Raw genomic sequence first — 18,081 nt, 5'->3', positions numbered from 1 at the left:
AACAGAGAGAAGCAGGCAATTTCCCCTGCAATTAAAGAATAAAATTCTTTAATTTTAATTTAATTTAATTAAATTTAATTTTATGAAAATGATCCCCTTCCTGGGGACTGATCCGAAAGGATTATTTCAAACAAACAAACAAAGAAACAAACAAAAAGGTGGGAAATTATGAGAAGAAAGTTGTTTCATGGCCGTAAAATCTGTAATGGTTAAAAGCTGGGAAATAAAAACCAAATGTCTAACAATAAAGATACACAAGTATGTAATTCAATGAAACATGATACACTCAGTTAAAAGAAAAAACCCTTTTTGTGAAATTATGCTGAGGGGGGAAAGTAGACCAAAAAATTGTACAATTACAATGATTGTATACAAACAGATAAAGACTGAGAGGAATCACAGAAAAACATAAATAGCTATGTTTGGGTGGTAGGATTATGAATGTAATTTCTTTTCAGATGCTGAAAAGTTTTTTAAAGCAGTGGCCTCGCCTTCCCAGCAGAGATGGGCTTCTCACTCTACTAGGAACCAGTGTGCAAACTGCTTCCCCTAAGCCCCGTAGGATGCCACACCTCGGGCTGTCCACATGGCTGACCACAACTGCAGGACACCCCCAGGCTTGCTGAGTCAGCAGTGGCATTTGCCAGCTAGTGTGACTGGCTGAGAAGACCACGGGAGAGACATGAAGGACGCTCGAGTGAGAAAGGAGTAGCACGAGTGATTTTATGCATTTAAACAGAGAGATGGATAATTTAAGCATCCAATGCAAGAGTATGCAAAAGGCCATCTGCTATGTAAATCTATATCCTGGTAATACAAGGGTTTAGCTCTTAAACTAGAATTATTTCAAATGTCAGGTGGTCCATCCAACTTGTAGGCAGGTGAAGGGTGGCTGCTGCAGTTATGGATGAAAGCTGAAGCTCAGAGGAGGGAGGTGACTGGCCTAAGGTCACAAAGTCAGGGATTACCAAAACAAATGCCACCACCCCTCTGTTAACCGGCAGATGCATAGATGCCTGTGAGGCTCAGAATATTCCCAACACGGGTCTTGCTGCTTGACTGGACACAGCCATTGTGCCACAGTCCAGCTCAAACTCTGTTGTCTGCCAGAGTCCCATCTCCGCATTCCATGGCCACACCTCTGGAGGGACACCAGGTGGCCAACCCCTGGAGTCTTGGTATCACCAGACTGTGACATCTTCCCCCACGAGGCCGGCATAAGGCCATTCCACCTCACACTCATAGCTGTCCACACAAGCCTGTGGACTCAGGTCCTGGCCCCTCCTCTTTCTGGCTTTGGGGTCAAAAGTGATCTGGCCTCTCAGTGTTCTTGTCTGTAAAATGGGAAGAATAAGAGCTTCTGTGTGCTAAGATTGTTAGGAAGATTAAGTAAGGTAAAAGAAGTGCTCGGTACAGTGAATAAAAAGTAAGCCCTCCAGGCTAGTAGGACACTTCCCTCAGGAGCCTGTGAGGACTGAACAAGACGGCAAACATGAGGCACCTGACAAATAGTTGGCTTACCATGGGGGTGGGGAGCTCTCGATACCAGCTATTATTAGGATAATGAAGGCATCAAACAGCACAAATGTGGAGATTTTTTCCTCAGGAGAGGGCTGGAGAAGGGCTCTCTGGAGCCTGGAGCATGTCTGCTTCTCTCCTCCTCATAGAGAAGACCCCTCCGAGACTGCCTCTCCTTCCCTCCCACCACCTTCTTACACCCCATCCCCCACCGTCCCCGCCCCCCCCCAACCACGTCCTCCCCTAAGCTCTCCAGCCAGGAAATGACCCCAGCACCAGCCACTGCTTCCCTTTTATCCCCAGGGTCCAATGAAAGCCAGACCTAGACTCTTGCCCTGTCCCCACTACTCAGCAAACCCACCTACTTTGACCCAGATTGCAGGGCGGCAGGGGGAGGGGGGACGGTAACCAAGGGAAACAACCCACCGTTGACTTCATCCGCTTGCTACTGACCTCTGGGACCTGTGGCTGCACCATCCAGCACCCTACCCGCCCCCACCAGGGGTCCCGGGCACCCACTCACAGCTCCAGGATGAGCACCACGTCGGTGCGGTTCTCGAAGACATCGTGCAGCGTGATGACGTTGGGATGCAGCACCTGCCGCAGGATGCTCACCTCCCGCTCGATTTCTTCCCGGCTCACGCCCCGCCGGCTGGCCCGGCTCTGCCGCTTTTTTATGAACTTGGCCGCGTACTCCAGCCCTGTGCTTTTCTCTCGGCACTTCTTCACAATGGCAAACTGGCCGCTGTGGGGACACAGACCGGCACAGTCTGATTGTTACTATGTCCATCCAGGAATTGACCCAGTTGCCAGCCCCCAGGCCACACTAATTCAGAGTCATGCTGCAAGGGTAGGACAAATCATGCCACCAGCCAGCATCCTCACCTGCCTGTTAACCGTGGCTGAGATGGGGCAGGTCCTGGGCTTCCCTTTTGTTCATAGGAATCCTTCACCTTTACTAGGAATGAATGTTAGTATTGTCATTCCCAGTGTACAGATGTGACCACTGAGGCCCTGGAAGGTTACTGATTTGATGAGGATGACACAACTTCATCATTCCTAAGTCTCAGAACCTGAGTCCAGTATCCACTAGATAAAACCACAGGGTCCAGAAGCTTGTATTATGTCATGTAAAGTTTAAAAAGGAAAAACATAAAGATCAGATCGGCATGGTCAAAATACTAAAGGTAACAGTTAATGTATTTCCATCCTTATCTGGATACAAGTACAAATTCATCCATTTATAACTGTGATATCTCCATATTCCCTATATTCTTATTCTACCTTTGTTCCCAACCTCCTCCCAACAAATAAAATCTCAATGACCTGATCAAAGCAGGTCTACAGTAAGGGAGCAGAGCCAAGATGAGGGTGATGCCCTTAAAGTAAGGACAAGGCCAGAGGACATGCTGGATGGGTTGGTGGAATATTAGTGGAGGCCAGGTGGATGGAGGCAGTCTAACACTGTTAATAACAGTAAGTGGGAGCTCCCCATGGTGAGAGAGCTAATGGGACCACAGAGTTGTAAAGTGTTAGAAAACTGCTGCGTAAGAGAGGTCAAGCGACAAGTGTGAGGTCATCACAAAGTTAATGGCCAAGCCAGGGGCCCATCCCACTGTCCACAAAGCCACTAAGTAGTTATAGAAGTCAAGACCGTGCTAAGTGCCCTTCAGGTTTGAGCCTAGAAATGCTTCGCTCTGAGAACCAATACAGTAACCATGAAATGGTGTCCCTCCCAATGGCAGGTGGCCCTGAGCCAGCTTCTCTGAGTGCTCCAAGGACAGGGAAGGGCAGCAGCCTTCTGTTCGCCATCTCAGTTCAGATGGGCAAGGCAGGTGGGCAGCTCTAAGTCCCCGGAGACTACCCAGGGGTCGCCCCCTTCTGGGGTCCTCTCACTCTTCTTCCATCATTTTCCACAAGTGCCCCATGTTTTCTCACCCACAATACCCACTTCTTAAGACAGAACTCAGAAAGTGTTCAGGTTCAGTTTAATGGCTTAATAAGGGAGCACCATACTCCACAGGCAGGATGTACTCTCTTAGTGGCTCTGGGTAAGAGTTATGCACAATGAAATTCTCCAGATATTTGCCTCAACCTCAGAAAATAGCATCACATCTGAACCACTCCATTCCTAGAATAATTCTCAGTGAGAGAGCCTTCAAAATAAACCTAAGTGGAAAAAAAAAAAAAAAAGTCAAGTAGAGCAAGCAAGGAATAGATATGCCAACACTTAAATAGCATTCTATGGCAACCACCTTAGAGACGTCACCAGACACATATTCCCGTAACTCTCCATCCCCTCATCCTCCATTCACTCAGTGCTGCCTGAGTGTCTGCTCTGTGACAGGCCCTGTGTGACAGAATAAGGAGCAAGGACCAAAGGCACAGACAACAGATACAGAGGAAGCTCTAGGGAAGGAGAAGGTCCTGGGAGCTGGTCTAGGCTGGGCAGGGATGGCTTTATGGAACCAAATTTATATTACACGTCTACTAATTCTAAAGTTTCAGCTATTTATGCCCTGAATATTGGCTCCTAGCTGTCTACACACTAGGGGTTGACGCAGGTGGAGGGAAGCCAGGCCTCTCAAAGCCAGAGTGAACACAGTCAGTGAGATCTCTAACACAGCTGGTCCCCTGGAGCTACTTTGGGCCTCAGGGACACTGGGTCCCTCAGTCGGAGGCAGCAAACACCTGACAAAGCTTCCAGTCCCAGGCAACTGTAAGTCTCAATGTCAGGACGGCCATGTTTTTCTTTTCTCAGACATCTCAGGAGCCTGGCGTCAGCAGCCCTCAGGGCAGACAGGGCTCACTCCTTCCAGCTGACTGATGGGGAAACCAAAGCTTAAGGATTTTAAGCATTTTGTTTAAGCTCACAGAACATAGATGTGGAGGTACAGAATTTTTGTAAAGCTGAGAGAAATATTTCTAAGTCACCTTGAGAAAGCTCCCCCTCTCTGACTTATGAGGGAAACAGAGCCATTTTTCTATATGACATGACTTAAAAATTCCTCAAAATCTCAAAAAAAACAAATGAGTGTCTGCTTTTCCTGGTTGAGTTTTCTCCTTGTTGAGAGCAACTATGGCCATGAGAGGTGACTGGGGGGGTCAGTCCTAATATACAGGCCATTTCCTCCCACCAAAAGCAGGTATTTTGACAGTGGGTGAATAATGAAGCCAAACACCAAACACCACCACTCATCTCCCCTCTCTTCCTGGGGGAGGGTCCTCCATTCAACCTGCCCTCGGGAGTCCAAGGGGAGCCCAAGGAGAGCTTAGGCCACTGATGCCCTTCTTGGTGGACCATTACTGGAAAGAGGGAGAATAGCTCCATGAGGGCCAGCCCCTAGGCTGAGAGGTTTGGGCAGCAAAAGCAGCACTCCAGCGCAGACAGGCCTGGACTCAGGAAACCTACGCTGTCCCCTGGGGCAAGTGGCTACCTGCTCTGAGCATCAGTTTCCTCATCTGTAAAATGGGAATCATGACTTCCTACTAGGGACTCGTGGTGACTGGAAATATCTGCGATGCTGGCCCACGGTCAGGTCTAATGGATGATAGCTCTTCTGTTACCAGTTTACTGCTCCTCTGAAGGTCAAGCTAGAGACACCATGGAAGTCACTGATCTACATGGTCAGCAGTGTGTGGCCAGGGAGTCGGTGTCATTTTTAAAGTCCTCCTCATGATTCTAGTGCATAGCTAGATGCAGGGATATCTTTGTTCTAAGCAGTTAACCAACTCTCTTGACCCTTTGAGGAGTGGTTCTCAACTGGCTGTACACGGGAATCACCCAGGAGATTCCAAAACTGGCTGCCCGGGTCTCATCCCCAGAGATTCCCATCTCCTGGGTCTGGGTGGGCTACCATCTGGGAACTGAGATATTTAAAAACCTCCCAGGTGACTGGTGCAGGCGGGGGCTGAGAAACCCACTTACCACAGTCTTCTGATTCTCTGCATTTTACGGAAGAAGAACCCGTACTGCTATTACTCATTTTATTCCTTGTCCTTTTCAGTATTCATTACCCTCTCCCTTGGTTCTTTGATCTGACATTCAAGGGAAGGAGGATGGGGAGTAAGGGAGGGAGGGAGAGGAGTGTTGTCTCTCCCACTAGGGCCATTTCTGTCTGACAGGTCTGGTGCTGAACTGCTCCAAATCAAGACAGAAGGTGACCCTAGGCTTTGGGGGTACCAGGAGTAGAAGTTTACATTCAGACTCACCCTGGTCACTGTATCCACAGCAAATGCAAAAATCAGAGTGGGGGTGTAAAAAAAAAAAAAATCAGAGCAGAGATGCCTCTCTGTTATGCCCTGTTGACTCATGGATGGGCCCTCATCTGTCCATTTGGATGTTCCAAAGCCAGGGGTTCAGGCCACACAGCACAGAAGTTACCCAGTTAGGCTATGAGGGCAAAGGGTAGGCAGTGAGGGCCTCTCTAGGCCAGGTTAGGTTAGGACAGAGCCACCCGGGGTGCCATCCAGAGAGGGAACAGAGAGGAGCCACTCATTAGCCAATCTCTAATGAAAATCATTACCCATATTAAATCAGAAATTCTGGGAATGCTGAAACATTGACACACACGTGCAAAGCATGCATATTCCAATCCTCCTGCCTCCCCTTTCCCCTCCCCCCCAACATTGCAGTCAATACCCAACCCATGGTCTCACGCTGCAAAGGGCTGGCAGTCTCCTGGTCCTGCCATCAGAGCCTCATGGGCTTGGGCAAGGCACTGCCTTCTTGGTTTGTGGTTCTCCACCTGCCCCCTGAGGTCTCACCTCAGAAAGCTCCAAAGAGCCCATGACAAACTGAACAGAAGTAAAGGCTTTCCCTTTATTCTCCATGTGGGTTCTAGTCAGAGCCCTACCCCCGACCCGGGACAGCTCAACTCCCTGGGCTTCAATTTCCTCCCTTGTCAAGCAGAGGTGAGAAACCTTGGCCTGGCCATGTCACAAGAGAAGTCATAAATGGTGCCTGAGAAAGGACTTTATCATCTAGCACTGTAGAAGGGCAGGAGGCATGGGGCGGAGTGTGTGTGCGCGCGCGCACGTGTGTGCACGTGTGTGTGTGTGTGTGTGTGTGTGTGTGTGTGACTCTGAGCCTGGGGCTGGACTGAAGTCACGTAGCACAGTTTAGTGACAGACATGCAATCCACCAGACACAAACTAGCCTCCATAATTCTGCAAGCACACTCTCCTGTAATTAAGTCAGGAACACACCCCTCTTCCCAGCCAGAGGACTCAGTTCCTCACTCACTCAGCACCCCAGAAAGATGGAGGAGCCTGCATAAAGAGCGAGACAGATGGGCCTCGTTCAGCAACTCAGCAGGGCCCAGGGTGGTACTCCACAAGGATGTCCTATTGTCTGCCCAGGAATCAGATGAAAAGGCATAAACCTAGAACAGTCTCTCGGTGCTGAAAACCATGTTATCTCTCCAACACCAGCTTCTCAATTTCATGAAGAGCCTGGCTCGATCACCCCCAAATTCTTCACTGCCAAAGAAGAACATCCTGAATGTGACCCAGATCTCACACCATTTAGATTTTGTACAGCAATGTGGATACCACAACATTGATATCCAGATTTTCTCTTTATAAGCTAATTTTATATTTATTTTCTCTTTTAATATTTGAAGGTCTCCTTCATAGTTCCATTTCACAGAAAAGGAAACAGAAGCTTAGGGAAGAAACTTGGTGGTTGGGCCAGGGAGCCAGCCCTGAGAGCTGGGCTAGGACACAAAACCACATCTACTGACTCTAGCTTCAGTAGTATACCAAGCAGTGGGGAGAGGGGCCCACTCCAGAAAAGAGGAGTATTTCATCACTGATATTATTTAGAATTGCACAGGGACAGTGAAAATTAAAAAGCAGACTTTTTTTTTTAATTTTATTGTTGGTGTTCATTTTCAAAAGAAAATGCACCAATCATGACCTGCCTCAAGGAGACCAAATCCCCAGCCCACCCACCCCTATCTTCCATAGAAAGCAGCAGCCAACCAGACTTGCTCTGGCACACTGCTAAACATGTTTTGTAAGGTCTAGGAACAGAGCAGACCTAACTCAGTTCCTTTCTCAGTCAACTGTAAAGTGTCCATGAGTTTAGTAATCTGACCCAAAGTCACCAGTTTATTAAGGGAGAGATGAGGCAGGGCTTCCTAGAACGTAAACCCAGGGACGAGATGCCATGTGTGTGGAGTGGTAGTGAATGGGAAGTGTTCCAAGGCACGGGGATGTGGAGACCCGGTTCCTCCTTCTACTTCCCCCAAGGGGTCACTGTAGTTCCTCTTCCCACACTGCAGAACAATGAGCCACCATTCCTTTGGAATTGCCCTGCAAGTTTTCAGGGTCAAGGAGCAGGTATAATGCTTAGATGCTTCCAGTCAAGACCTTCCCAAAGGCAGCCCAGCAGGTGGGGGAACAGGCACTTGAGCTAACATATCTCCAAGGCATGGGCCACGGGGCATCTGGGGGGCTCAGTTGGCGAAGCATCTGACTCTTGATTTTGGCTCAGGTCATGATCTCAGGGTCCTGGGATCAAGCCCCACGTCAGGCACTGCGCTCAGCATGGAATCTGCTTGAGGAATTTGCTTGAGGTTCTCTCTTTCCCTCTGCCCCTCCCCAATATGTTCTCTCTTTCTCTCTCTCTCTCTCTCAAAATAAATAAATTAAAAAACAACAACAAAAAAAGGCATGGGCCAGGAGCACATCAAATCTGTAGTCAGTAGGAACCAGATCAGCCTGATTCCAGAGGACACACACCCCATTCCCACAGCAACAGCCTGTCTGGGGATGGTGTCATGGAACCCCCTCACCTCCCCTATCTGCTTGACCATATTTGACTGTGGACCCTCTGTGGCTGCCCCTGCCTCTTATCTCCCTCCCATTACCAACACATCTAACCCCTAGTCAGGCCACTTCTAAATCCCATGAACAAGATCCTTGTCATTGTCTTGGCACTCAACCTATTCTTATCTCCTCTACCCTAGCCCAGGATATAGAGTCCAAAGATCTGCATTCTACTTCTGGTTCTACCTTCAGTAAATCACATCTCTTGTGTGTAATATAGACATAAGAATGTCCCAGTCTCACCATATTGTAACAAGAATGAAATGAGACTGTGTATGAAAGCACTATGTGAAACATAACTTCTCCGTGCAAGTAAATTCTTTTTTCTTTTCAGCCAACAGACTCTGGTCCCCACGTTCCAACCCAGCCTATCCTTGAAACTGATTCAGCCCCAATTAACTGGATCCTCAGATCCCAGCTTAAAAACAGATAATGCTGGGGAGGGCCATGGCAGATGAAAAGCAGGGTTCCCATGTGATGCCCGCATCCAGGAAGACGGAAGACACCTGGGACATAGTTACTCAAGGGCGAGCCAGGAATCCAAAATAGGGCAAAGAAATATAAAGTTGCCAGAAGTCAGAGCAGGAAGCAGGTCAGAATTCTGGGCCACAGAGATAAGGATAAGGAGCAAAAATTTACCAAAATCCAGGTGGGCAGTGCATCAGGAACTAGGTGGACAAGCAAGAAGTACGAGGCACCCAGGAGCAGCCTCCAAGCCAGTCTGAGGTGAGTGGAGACTCTGGAGTGGACAGAAACATCAGCACCAGAAGTGCAAACACCAGAGCACCCAGAGACCTTCAAATGGCTGTTTCTGCCAGCTGGCAAGACAAGCCTGCGGGCTGATGAACCCGTTTCTCCTCTCTGACCATGTTGCCAATGTCTTCATAGTCTTCTGACATCGGTGCTTAAAATTTATGTGAAGTGTGGAACCCTCTCTCCAATACATCTTGCCCAGAAGCCCAATATGTAAAAAAGATAAAAAGCAGTACTTCTTTTTGGGAGGAGGGACACTGGGAGCCCACTGACTCAGAGCCCACACCCTATGCCTAACAGGCTTCGTAGAACCCCGAGAGCTCCAGGAAACAAAACTGGAGAAGCACCCTGTACAACATGAAAACATGCCCTTTGCTGGTCCCCAAACATTTCCAAACTGTAAGTGGGAGAAAAAAAAGAGAGTGAGCGAGAGATAAGCAGAAAACACCTACGCTTCTCAAAATTATCTAGTCTTTCAAGAAGTTCACTCCACCAAAGCCAAGCTCAGGGTCAACAGTAAGGAATACACAGAGGATAAGAATCAGGGACCAGATCAGGGAGCTGAGCCCTGACCTACCAGTGGCCTCCATCCACAGAGTCACAGGTGTCTGCTCACGCTGGCCAATGGCAGCTGGGTTCGCAGGTTAGCTTACTTGATTCCCTGCAGGCTAACTTCCTTCCTATGGCCTGTTTTGTTTGCCTTTTTTTTTTTTTTTAATCCTATCAGAAAAAAAACTCCTAAAGCATGAAAAGGAAGGAATTGTTGAGCACAGCCAAGTCAAACTGAGGTATGATTACTTTTCAGAATCTATTTTTTTTTTTTTTTTAAAAAAAAGACACATTTATTCAGCGTCATGATCAGACTATTACATTTAGCAATCAACAGCATGGGTGCAAAAAAAAAATCTACATTAAAACCCTTTGTTGGAATGCTTTACACTTTCCACAGAACAGAAACTAAAATAACCTGTTATACAATTAGTCACAAATACAGTCCTCGAGTTTTTTTTGCCCATACACATGAGTATTGTCTAAAACATGTCTTCTTTGTAGCAGCTAGGCCCTGCCACCACTGTGCTTGGCTGAGTTCACAAATCTGTTGTAACCTGTAGCTTCCCTGTCACTTCTCTGGCTCTCCTCTCCTGCTAAGCTTTGTTTCCTGGCAGTAATTAAAACCTTCTGCCACTGCCGTAGCTGCTGCTGCTGCTGGAACCACCATAGCCACCTTGGTTTCGTGGTTTGGCGAAGTACTGGCCTCCACCACCATAAGGGCCAGAGCTTCTGCCTCCAAAATTGCCTCCTTTCATGGGTCCAAAATTTGAGGATTGATTGTTGTAATTGCCAAAATCATTATAGCTTCCGCCACCTCCAAAGTTGCTTCCATCATTACCAAATCCGTTATAGCCATCCCCACTGCCACCATATCCACCACCACCTCGACTGCCACCAAAGCCACCTCGACCACTGAAGTTTCCTCCGCGACCAAAGTTGTCATTCCCACCAAAACCACCTCCACGACCACCACCAAAGTTTCCAGAACCACTTCGACCTCTTTGGCTGGATGAAGCACTAGCCATCTCTTGCTTAGAGAGCGCTTTCCTTACTTCACAGTTGTGGCCATTCACAGTATGGTATTTTTGAATGACAATCTTGTCTACAGAATCATGGTCATCAAATGTTACAAAAGCAAAACCCCTCTTTTTGCCACTGCCTCGGTCAGTCATGATCTCAATCACTTCGATTTTCCCATACTGTTCGAAATAATCTCTTAGATGATGTTCTTCAGTGTCTTCTTTAATGCCACCAACAAAAATCTTTTTCACAGTTAAGTGGGCACCAGGTCTTTGAGAATCTTCTCTTGAGACAGCCCTCTTTGGTTCCACAACTCTTCCATCCACCTTGTGTGGCCTTGCATTCATGGCTGCATCCACCTCCTCCACAGTGGCATATGTGACAAACCCAAAGCCTCTGGAGCGCTTGGTGTTTGGGTCTCTCATTACCACACAGTCCGTAAGTGTTCCCCATTGCTCAAAATGGCTCCTCAGACTCTCATCGGTTGTTTCAAAGCTCAGACCTCCGATGAAGAGCTTCCGCAGCTGTTCAGGCTCTTTAGGAGACTCTGACTTAGACATGACGGCGGTGGGAGGGGAGACTTTAACGATGCTTACTCGGCGGCGTCCACGGGCAGAAAAAGCCAGAATCTATTTTTAAGTATAGCCACATTTTGATGTTGTTGTCAAATGAACCTGAGCCCACAAAACCAAGACGTGAAGTAAGTGAGACCTGGTTTAAGCTGGACTTGGCTATACAGAGAACAGTTTTGACTGAAAATACAGCTCAGTGTCCTCTGGCGTAATCCCTGGTGTAGATTCTAGGCTCTGGATGCCGACATGATGTGGGTTACATAATATAGTGTTGGGCTTGGAGCCTTCCACACACTCACCTCCTATCTCCTCAACCCCACAACTCCCACCATCCATCTGAGGGCCCATTCCTGTCTGCATCCCTTCTCTCATTCATTCCTCCATTCCTCACTTGTCAATCAGTGTCCTGAGTGCTCTAAGCGTAACACATTCCATAACTTGAAGGACTTATAGTCAACCGGGGAGATGAAACACACATTAAGGAAAAAAGAAACACAGCATGGGTGTGTGTAAGAGGAACATGCGTCATGGTCAGTGAGTGGGCAAACAGAAGCTGCAGAGAAGGACAACTACCACCTGACGGGGAGGATGGTCAGGAAGAGCCTTGTGGAGCTGGCAGGATTCGAACCAGGCCTAGCAGAAAAAGCTGGATCCAGACAGGCAAAGGGGAAACAGTTCACCAAAGCTGGAAAAGCAGAGAGGGGGACACAAATGCTGTATTCTATGGAGGCCCCAAGTCACCACCTCTCTACCTCACTTCCTTGCTGGCGAGTGGCCACTTTGTCGAGAATATACATTACAAGGCTATGCTTGCCCTTTCCTCTCCTCTGTGGGAGCGGAAGGAAGGCAAGAGTAAGAGGTCAGCAGACAACGATGTTCACTTGGGCTGGGCCCCCTTCTCACCACCTGGTTCCTGACAATCAGATGTACGTTTGATTTGTGAAAGAACTTCCACAGAAGGGGTCAGCTAGCTCGATCCTAGAAATGTCAGCCCATTGGCCTTCAGAGCCTGGCAAAGCCCAAGAGACTGGACCATAAGAGATGAGAACTTAAGTGTGAGCTCACTGTGCAGAGCAAGAACGGCACAGCCAAGGAAGACCAAAAAATCCAAGATGGCGGAGGTTCTGCCATTCCTGTGGGGGTACAAGTTCATCCTCAAGAAAGGGCGAAATAAGCAGTTTATCTTCTAGAATCCCCTTGAGTGCAGAGTTCTGTGCCTATCCTGTCTTCTGTGAATATTCACCTCCCCGTGGCCCACATCGCTCTGGGATTCTTTCCATAACTCACAGAAAGTGTTAAAGGATTCCCAAGGGTTCATCTGACCTCCTTCCAAAGCAACACATTCACATTTTAACAGCGTCCTTGACCAAGGGGGACTTTAAGGTGGCAGGTTTAGGACCACAGTGGGAAAGTGGAGAAATTCCTTGGAGATAAAAAGGTCTTTCCACTTTCCTAAAATTCACACCAAATAAGTGGCTCTACAGAGAACTGCCTATGTGTGTCTGTGTATGTGAATGTGGGTGTGTGAACGAATCATGACCAGTTATTTCTTGGTGGTTCTCTTCTGTACCTCTGGATCCTATTTTTTTTTTTTTTAGATTTTTAAAATTTATTTGAAAGAGAGAGAGAGAGAATGAGCAGGGAGGAGGGGCAGAGGGAGAGGGAAAAGCAGATTCCCCGCTGAGCAGGGAGCCCGAGGCGGGGCTCCATCCCAGGAGCCTGAGATCATGACCTGAGCCAAAGGCAGACGCTTAACCAGCTGAGCCACCCAGGCGTCCCTGTCCCCCTGGGTCTTAATGTCCTAGGAATTCTTGTTGTAACTTCTTCATTGATACACTCAGTTCCTTGCCATTCTCTGTTTCTCAGAATTTCAGTGAATTTTTTCTCCCAAAGTTCGCTTCCTTGCCATTACTTGACAATGGCCCAGATCACATCTCCCAAACACTCAGGGCTGACTGTGGGCAGAGCACAAGTTTAGGAGTCCTGGCTCTGTTACCAACTACCAAGTTCTCTTCTCTCTTGGGGCCTCAGTTTTCTTCTCTGAGAAATGAAGAGTTAGACCAGATGTCTCATTCAGGTCCACAGGGATGGAGGTAGCTCCATCCCAGCTGGCCCTCTTAGGATTCTCTGATGCAGGTCAGTAAGTCACATGGATCTATCCTTTTGAGATATAGATGGTGACTTCCTAGTTTCCCACAACACAGGGCCCAGCCATGCGCTGAGGCTACTGAGAATTATCAGTCCTGTGTTAACCAAATAAATTTCCAAAGAAAGAAGAGGATTAGGGTTTGGGGCAAGAAAACCAGATCTCAGGCACTCTTAGCAAATGCCCCTATACCATCTTTATATCCAGCAAAATGCTGAACACACCAAAGGCCAAAGGCATGTCTATAGCAAATGATCTAGACCTTAGCCCTTCACGGCTAACCAGCCCCTAAGAACCTCGAGAGTAAGAACTCTCACAGACCCCACTCAGCACTCAGCACACAGCAGGGAGGCAGCCAGGGCTTGCAGAAAGGAAAATTTTTTTCATTTTAAAAAATTTTCTATTTAAATTCCATTTAGTTAATATGTACCATATTATTAGTTTCAGGGATAGAATTTAGTGATTCATCAGTTGCATATAACACCCAGTGCTCATTACATCAAGTGCCCTCCTTAATGTCCATCACCCAGTTAGCCCAACCCACACCCACCTTCCCTCCAGCAAGGGGGATTGTTTCCTACAGTTAAGAGTCTCTTATGGTTTCCCTCCCTCTCTGTTTTTGTCTAATTTTATTTTTCCTTCCCTTCCCCTATGTTCATCTGTTTTAGTTCTTAAATTTCACACAGAGTGAAATCATATGTATTTGTCTTTCTCTGACTTATTCCGCTTAGCATCATACCCTCTAGTTCTATCCACGTCACTGCAAATGGTAAGGTATCATTAATTTTTGATGGCTGAGTAACCGTCCATCTTAGATATATACCACATCTTCCTTATCCATTTATCTGTCAATGGACATCTGGGCTTTTTCTGTATTTTGGCTATCGTGGACATCGCTGCTATCAACTTTGGGGTGCATGTGCCCCTTTGAATCACTATGTTTGTATCCTGTGGATAAACACCTAGCAGTGCAGTTACTGGGTCGTAGGGTAGTTCTGTTTTGAACTTTCTGAGGAACCTCCATACTGTTTTCCAACCTCCAAATGGGCTGCACCAGTTTGTGTTCCCACCAACAGTGTAAGAGCGTTCCTCTCTCTCTGCATCCAAATGGCTAACAGACCCATGAAAAAAAGCTCAACATCACTTGGCATCAGGGAAACACAAACCAAAACCACAATGGGATACCACCTCACACAAAGACTAAAATTAACAACTCAGGAAACAACAGATGTCAGCGAGGATGCAGAGATTGGAGAAAGGAAGATTTAAATGGAGGCAGCAGGAAGTGTGGTGAAGTGATCACCCACAGCCAGCCCTCAATGTAGCAGGAGCATTACTGGCAGAGTCACTTAAAAAAGAACATGTTCCTGGTATTTTTTTTTTTTATTACAAAAGCAGCATGTTCATTATCTAAGAGAAAAGAAAGCAAACACAGAAAAGCACAAAGAGGAGGCTAAAAACCTCCTTAATCACGCCTTCGTGAGACAATCATTGTTATTTGGTGTCTGTTCTCTGGATTTTTTTCAGTGCATCACATAGTATTTTCTATTGGTTTCTTAATTTTTTTAATATAACAGGAATGATACCTTAAGTACTATTTTGGAACCTGCTTTTTTACATGCTTCACTTAACAATATATCCACTTCACATTTTCCTACATAATTAAAAATTCCTTGACTACCTGATTTTAAATGGCTACCTAATAACCCATTTTACAGATAAACTATGGTTTTAAAAGCAAATTCTTAATTTTGGACATCTATTTTACCTCCAACTGTTAATGTAATTAATAACACTGTTCTAAATACCCTTACATATAAATCTTTGTATATGTCCCTGATTTTCTTTCCTTAAGATAAATTCCAGGAAATAGAGTCCTTAGCCAAAGGTTATGTACATTTTTAAGGTTTTTCATGCTGACAAATTATTTTCCAAAAAAGACTGTGCTACTAAGATTCCTAACAGCCATAAATATTGTTAACCCCTGCATTTCCCACTATATGCATCTCGCCAAATACTGGCTCATTACTTTTTTCGGCTTTACCATCTAGATACTCGAAAGATGATATCACATTTGTTGTTTTAACCTGAATGAAGTTAATTAACTTGTAAAAAGAAGGTAATTGACTTGTAATTGATTATTAGTGAGAATGAACATCTCTCCTATGTTTATGGGTGATCTGAACTGCATACTCATATATGCTTTGCTAATTTTTCTACTGGAGTGTTGGCCTTTCTCTTAGTGTTTACGAAAGCTCTTTATGTACTTGTGGTATTCATTTGTCACATACATTGCAAAGATCTTCCCCAACTGATTGAATTGTCTACAGAGGAGTTTCAGGTCTTCTCAGCATCAAGGTGGTGTTAACCAGTTTTTCCCCTTTACCTCTCCCTCCCCCTGTCACTTCAATCACCCAGATGCTGTGCTTTAGGGGCACCATGAAGGGAAGTGGCTTGAGCCCTGGGGTGAAACTCTTCACTTGGTTGGTTACCTAGGGACCTGATTCAGGCTATACCTTCAGACTCACTGAGCAGGCCCAGAAGAACCACCGCCATCTCTCATCCCCCACACGTGCTCCTTTCCTCAAAGTCACCTCACTTTTCCTCCTGGCAATGCCCCCTCCCCACTGACTGCAGGAAGGCATGGCATCTCAGAGTAATGCCATGTCCTAAAGCAGAGTGGGCCTGGTGCCCCCTACAGGGGCCACAGCTGCGGGGTGGCTGGCACAACAGACCTTGAGGGACACAAAGCATCTCTCCTGCCCCCCAATTATCCATTATGTCATTTAGCATCCTTTGTCCCAGGATACGCCTAATGGCTTTCTTTCAGAAATCAGCTCCTTGAAGATGTCTGGCTACCCTGAAAAACTGATACCCTTCCTCATTTCAGAAAATGAAAATGACATTACCTTATTTCCTTCTTGTTATCTTTGTGGTCAGTGATGACCACTGTGAGGGCCTAGATCTTGGGTGTACTTCCTTCTTCCTTCCTTCACACCAGTGGTACTTAGACTTGGGGGTGTTTCAGAATTATCTGGGGAGCTCGTTTAAAATAGATGCCCACTTGTGCTCTCACTCTGTCTATAAATAAATACATATATAAATATAGAACTAGATAGATAAATAAATAAATAAATAAATAAAGTCCTTTTTTAAAATGTGGAGCCTGGGTGGCTTAGTCAGTTCAGCGCCCAATTCTTGGTTTCGGCTCAGGTCATGACCTCATGGGTTGTGAGATCAAGCGCCCTGCCAGGCTCTGCACTCAGCATGAAGCCTACTTGGGATTCTCTCTCTCCCTCTGCCCCTCCCTCAGCTCTAAATAAACAAACAAAGTCTTTCAAATGCAGATCCCCAGGCCTTACCACAGATTTGATAAATCATAATCTTTGGAGGGCTTGTGGCTTTTGGATCTTCTACTTTCATTTTCCAATTCTGTCTATGTGCCTCTTATCCTATGTTGTCTCCAACCGCAACACACATGAACAAGAAGAACTAACTGTAAGTGGTTCTGTGTCACCATCCCTCCAGCAAGAGAAAGACAGTGAGCTGGGGAGCACACCTGCAAAGACGGAACTCGGCCCATTTCACAGCCTCCAAACTGTTAAAGGTCCAAGACAGAACCACCCAAACACTTAAGGTTCATCCCAATAGCCAAGATGATGGATCTCAGAGAAGGAGCCATTTCCCACAGGAATAAGATGGTGACGCTTCCATCCCCCTTCTGTCCCCAGCTCACAGGTGGCCCATCCCCTCTTCCCCACCCTCAGATGGATTTGACTTTAGGTCCACACCCAGTCTCCCACAAGCCTGGAGGTAGGGTGGGTGTGGAGGAACAGGTCCAAGGCCTCTTGGAAACAAGATTTCTCTCTCAACCCTCCTCCCACCCCTCCCTGTCTCCCCAGCAGAAGCCAGAAAACTCTGCTGGGCAAGTGGCTCAGCGTTGAGGCTTTGCCACCTCCTGTCATCACCAACCCCAATTACCAGCTACCCGGCGCCCTCGAGGCTGCCGCTCCTTCTCAATTCCTCTAACTAGGCTGCTCTAAGTCGGCCTGGCACGTTGCCTCTGAACCTAATTGTCAGAACACAGGAAGCGAACGGGTCACATCTAATGTGATTCATTTTTACCTCCGTCAAGCCAAATTGCAATCTAGAACAGTCCCCCAGCCCAGGGCCTCTTCCCTCTAGAAATCCACCCACATGGCCTCCCTCACCAGCTGCTTCAGTGCAGCCTTGTCCTTGCGCATGTGACCCATGCTGGAGTCACAGAGGGCCAGAGGTTAGCCAGCAGTGCTCTGAGGGAGCAGGGGGCTCGGATCTAGGAAGGACCCCCGGAGGACACCAGCCCGGTTCCGTTACTGGCTCTGGAGACTTGGGTGGTTTCTTAAGTTCTCTGTGCCTCTGTCTCTTCCTCAGTAAAATGTTATGACAGCCACCTCCCAGATGAGGATTACCCACATTGACAGATCTAAGGGCTCAGAACAGCTTGCGCCGTATGGTAAACATACAAATATGGAGGTCAGAAATATGACCTCAGTTTTAGCTCTCTGGGCTTCAGTCTCCTCACCTGCAAAATGGAAAGAATACACTTACGTTGCAGGACTGCTGAGAGATCTTAATTAGAGAAATACAAGGAGCCTGGCATAACCTTCTTGCCCGGTGAACAGTTTCTGAATGTGAAAGATGAAT

At 46.9% G+C, this 18,081-nt stretch overlaps 1 protein-coding gene across 5 annotated transcripts in view; it reads right to left on the bottom strand.

Moving 5' to 3' along the window:
* Positions 1-18,081, bottom strand: part of DAPK2 (death associated protein kinase 2) — a 118,754-nt gene that overhangs the window by 50,157 nt on the left and 50,516 nt on the right. For 4 of the 5 annotated variants that reach the window (XM_032864749.1, XM_032864752.1, XM_032864753.1 and 1 more), the window contains exon 3: positions 2,042-2,263. The exons of the other annotated variant lie outside the window; for it this stretch is intronic. In XM_032864749.1, the coding sequence (XP_032720640.1) occupies positions 2,042-2,263 (222 nt within the window). The remainder of the gene's footprint in view (positions 1-2,041; positions 2,264-18,081) is intronic. 5 annotated transcript variants of the gene reach the window in all.

This window comes from Lontra canadensis, unplaced genomic scaffold, assembly GCF_010015895.1.
Source record: "Lontra canadensis isolate GAN:19392208 unplaced genomic scaffold, GSC_riverotter_1.0 scaffold28, whole genome shotgun sequence".
NCBI lineage: Eukaryota > Metazoa > Chordata > Mammalia > Carnivora > Mustelidae > Lontra > Lontra canadensis.
Note: the sequence above shows the minus strand (reverse complement) of the source record. Positions and strands in the feature narration are given on the sequence as shown.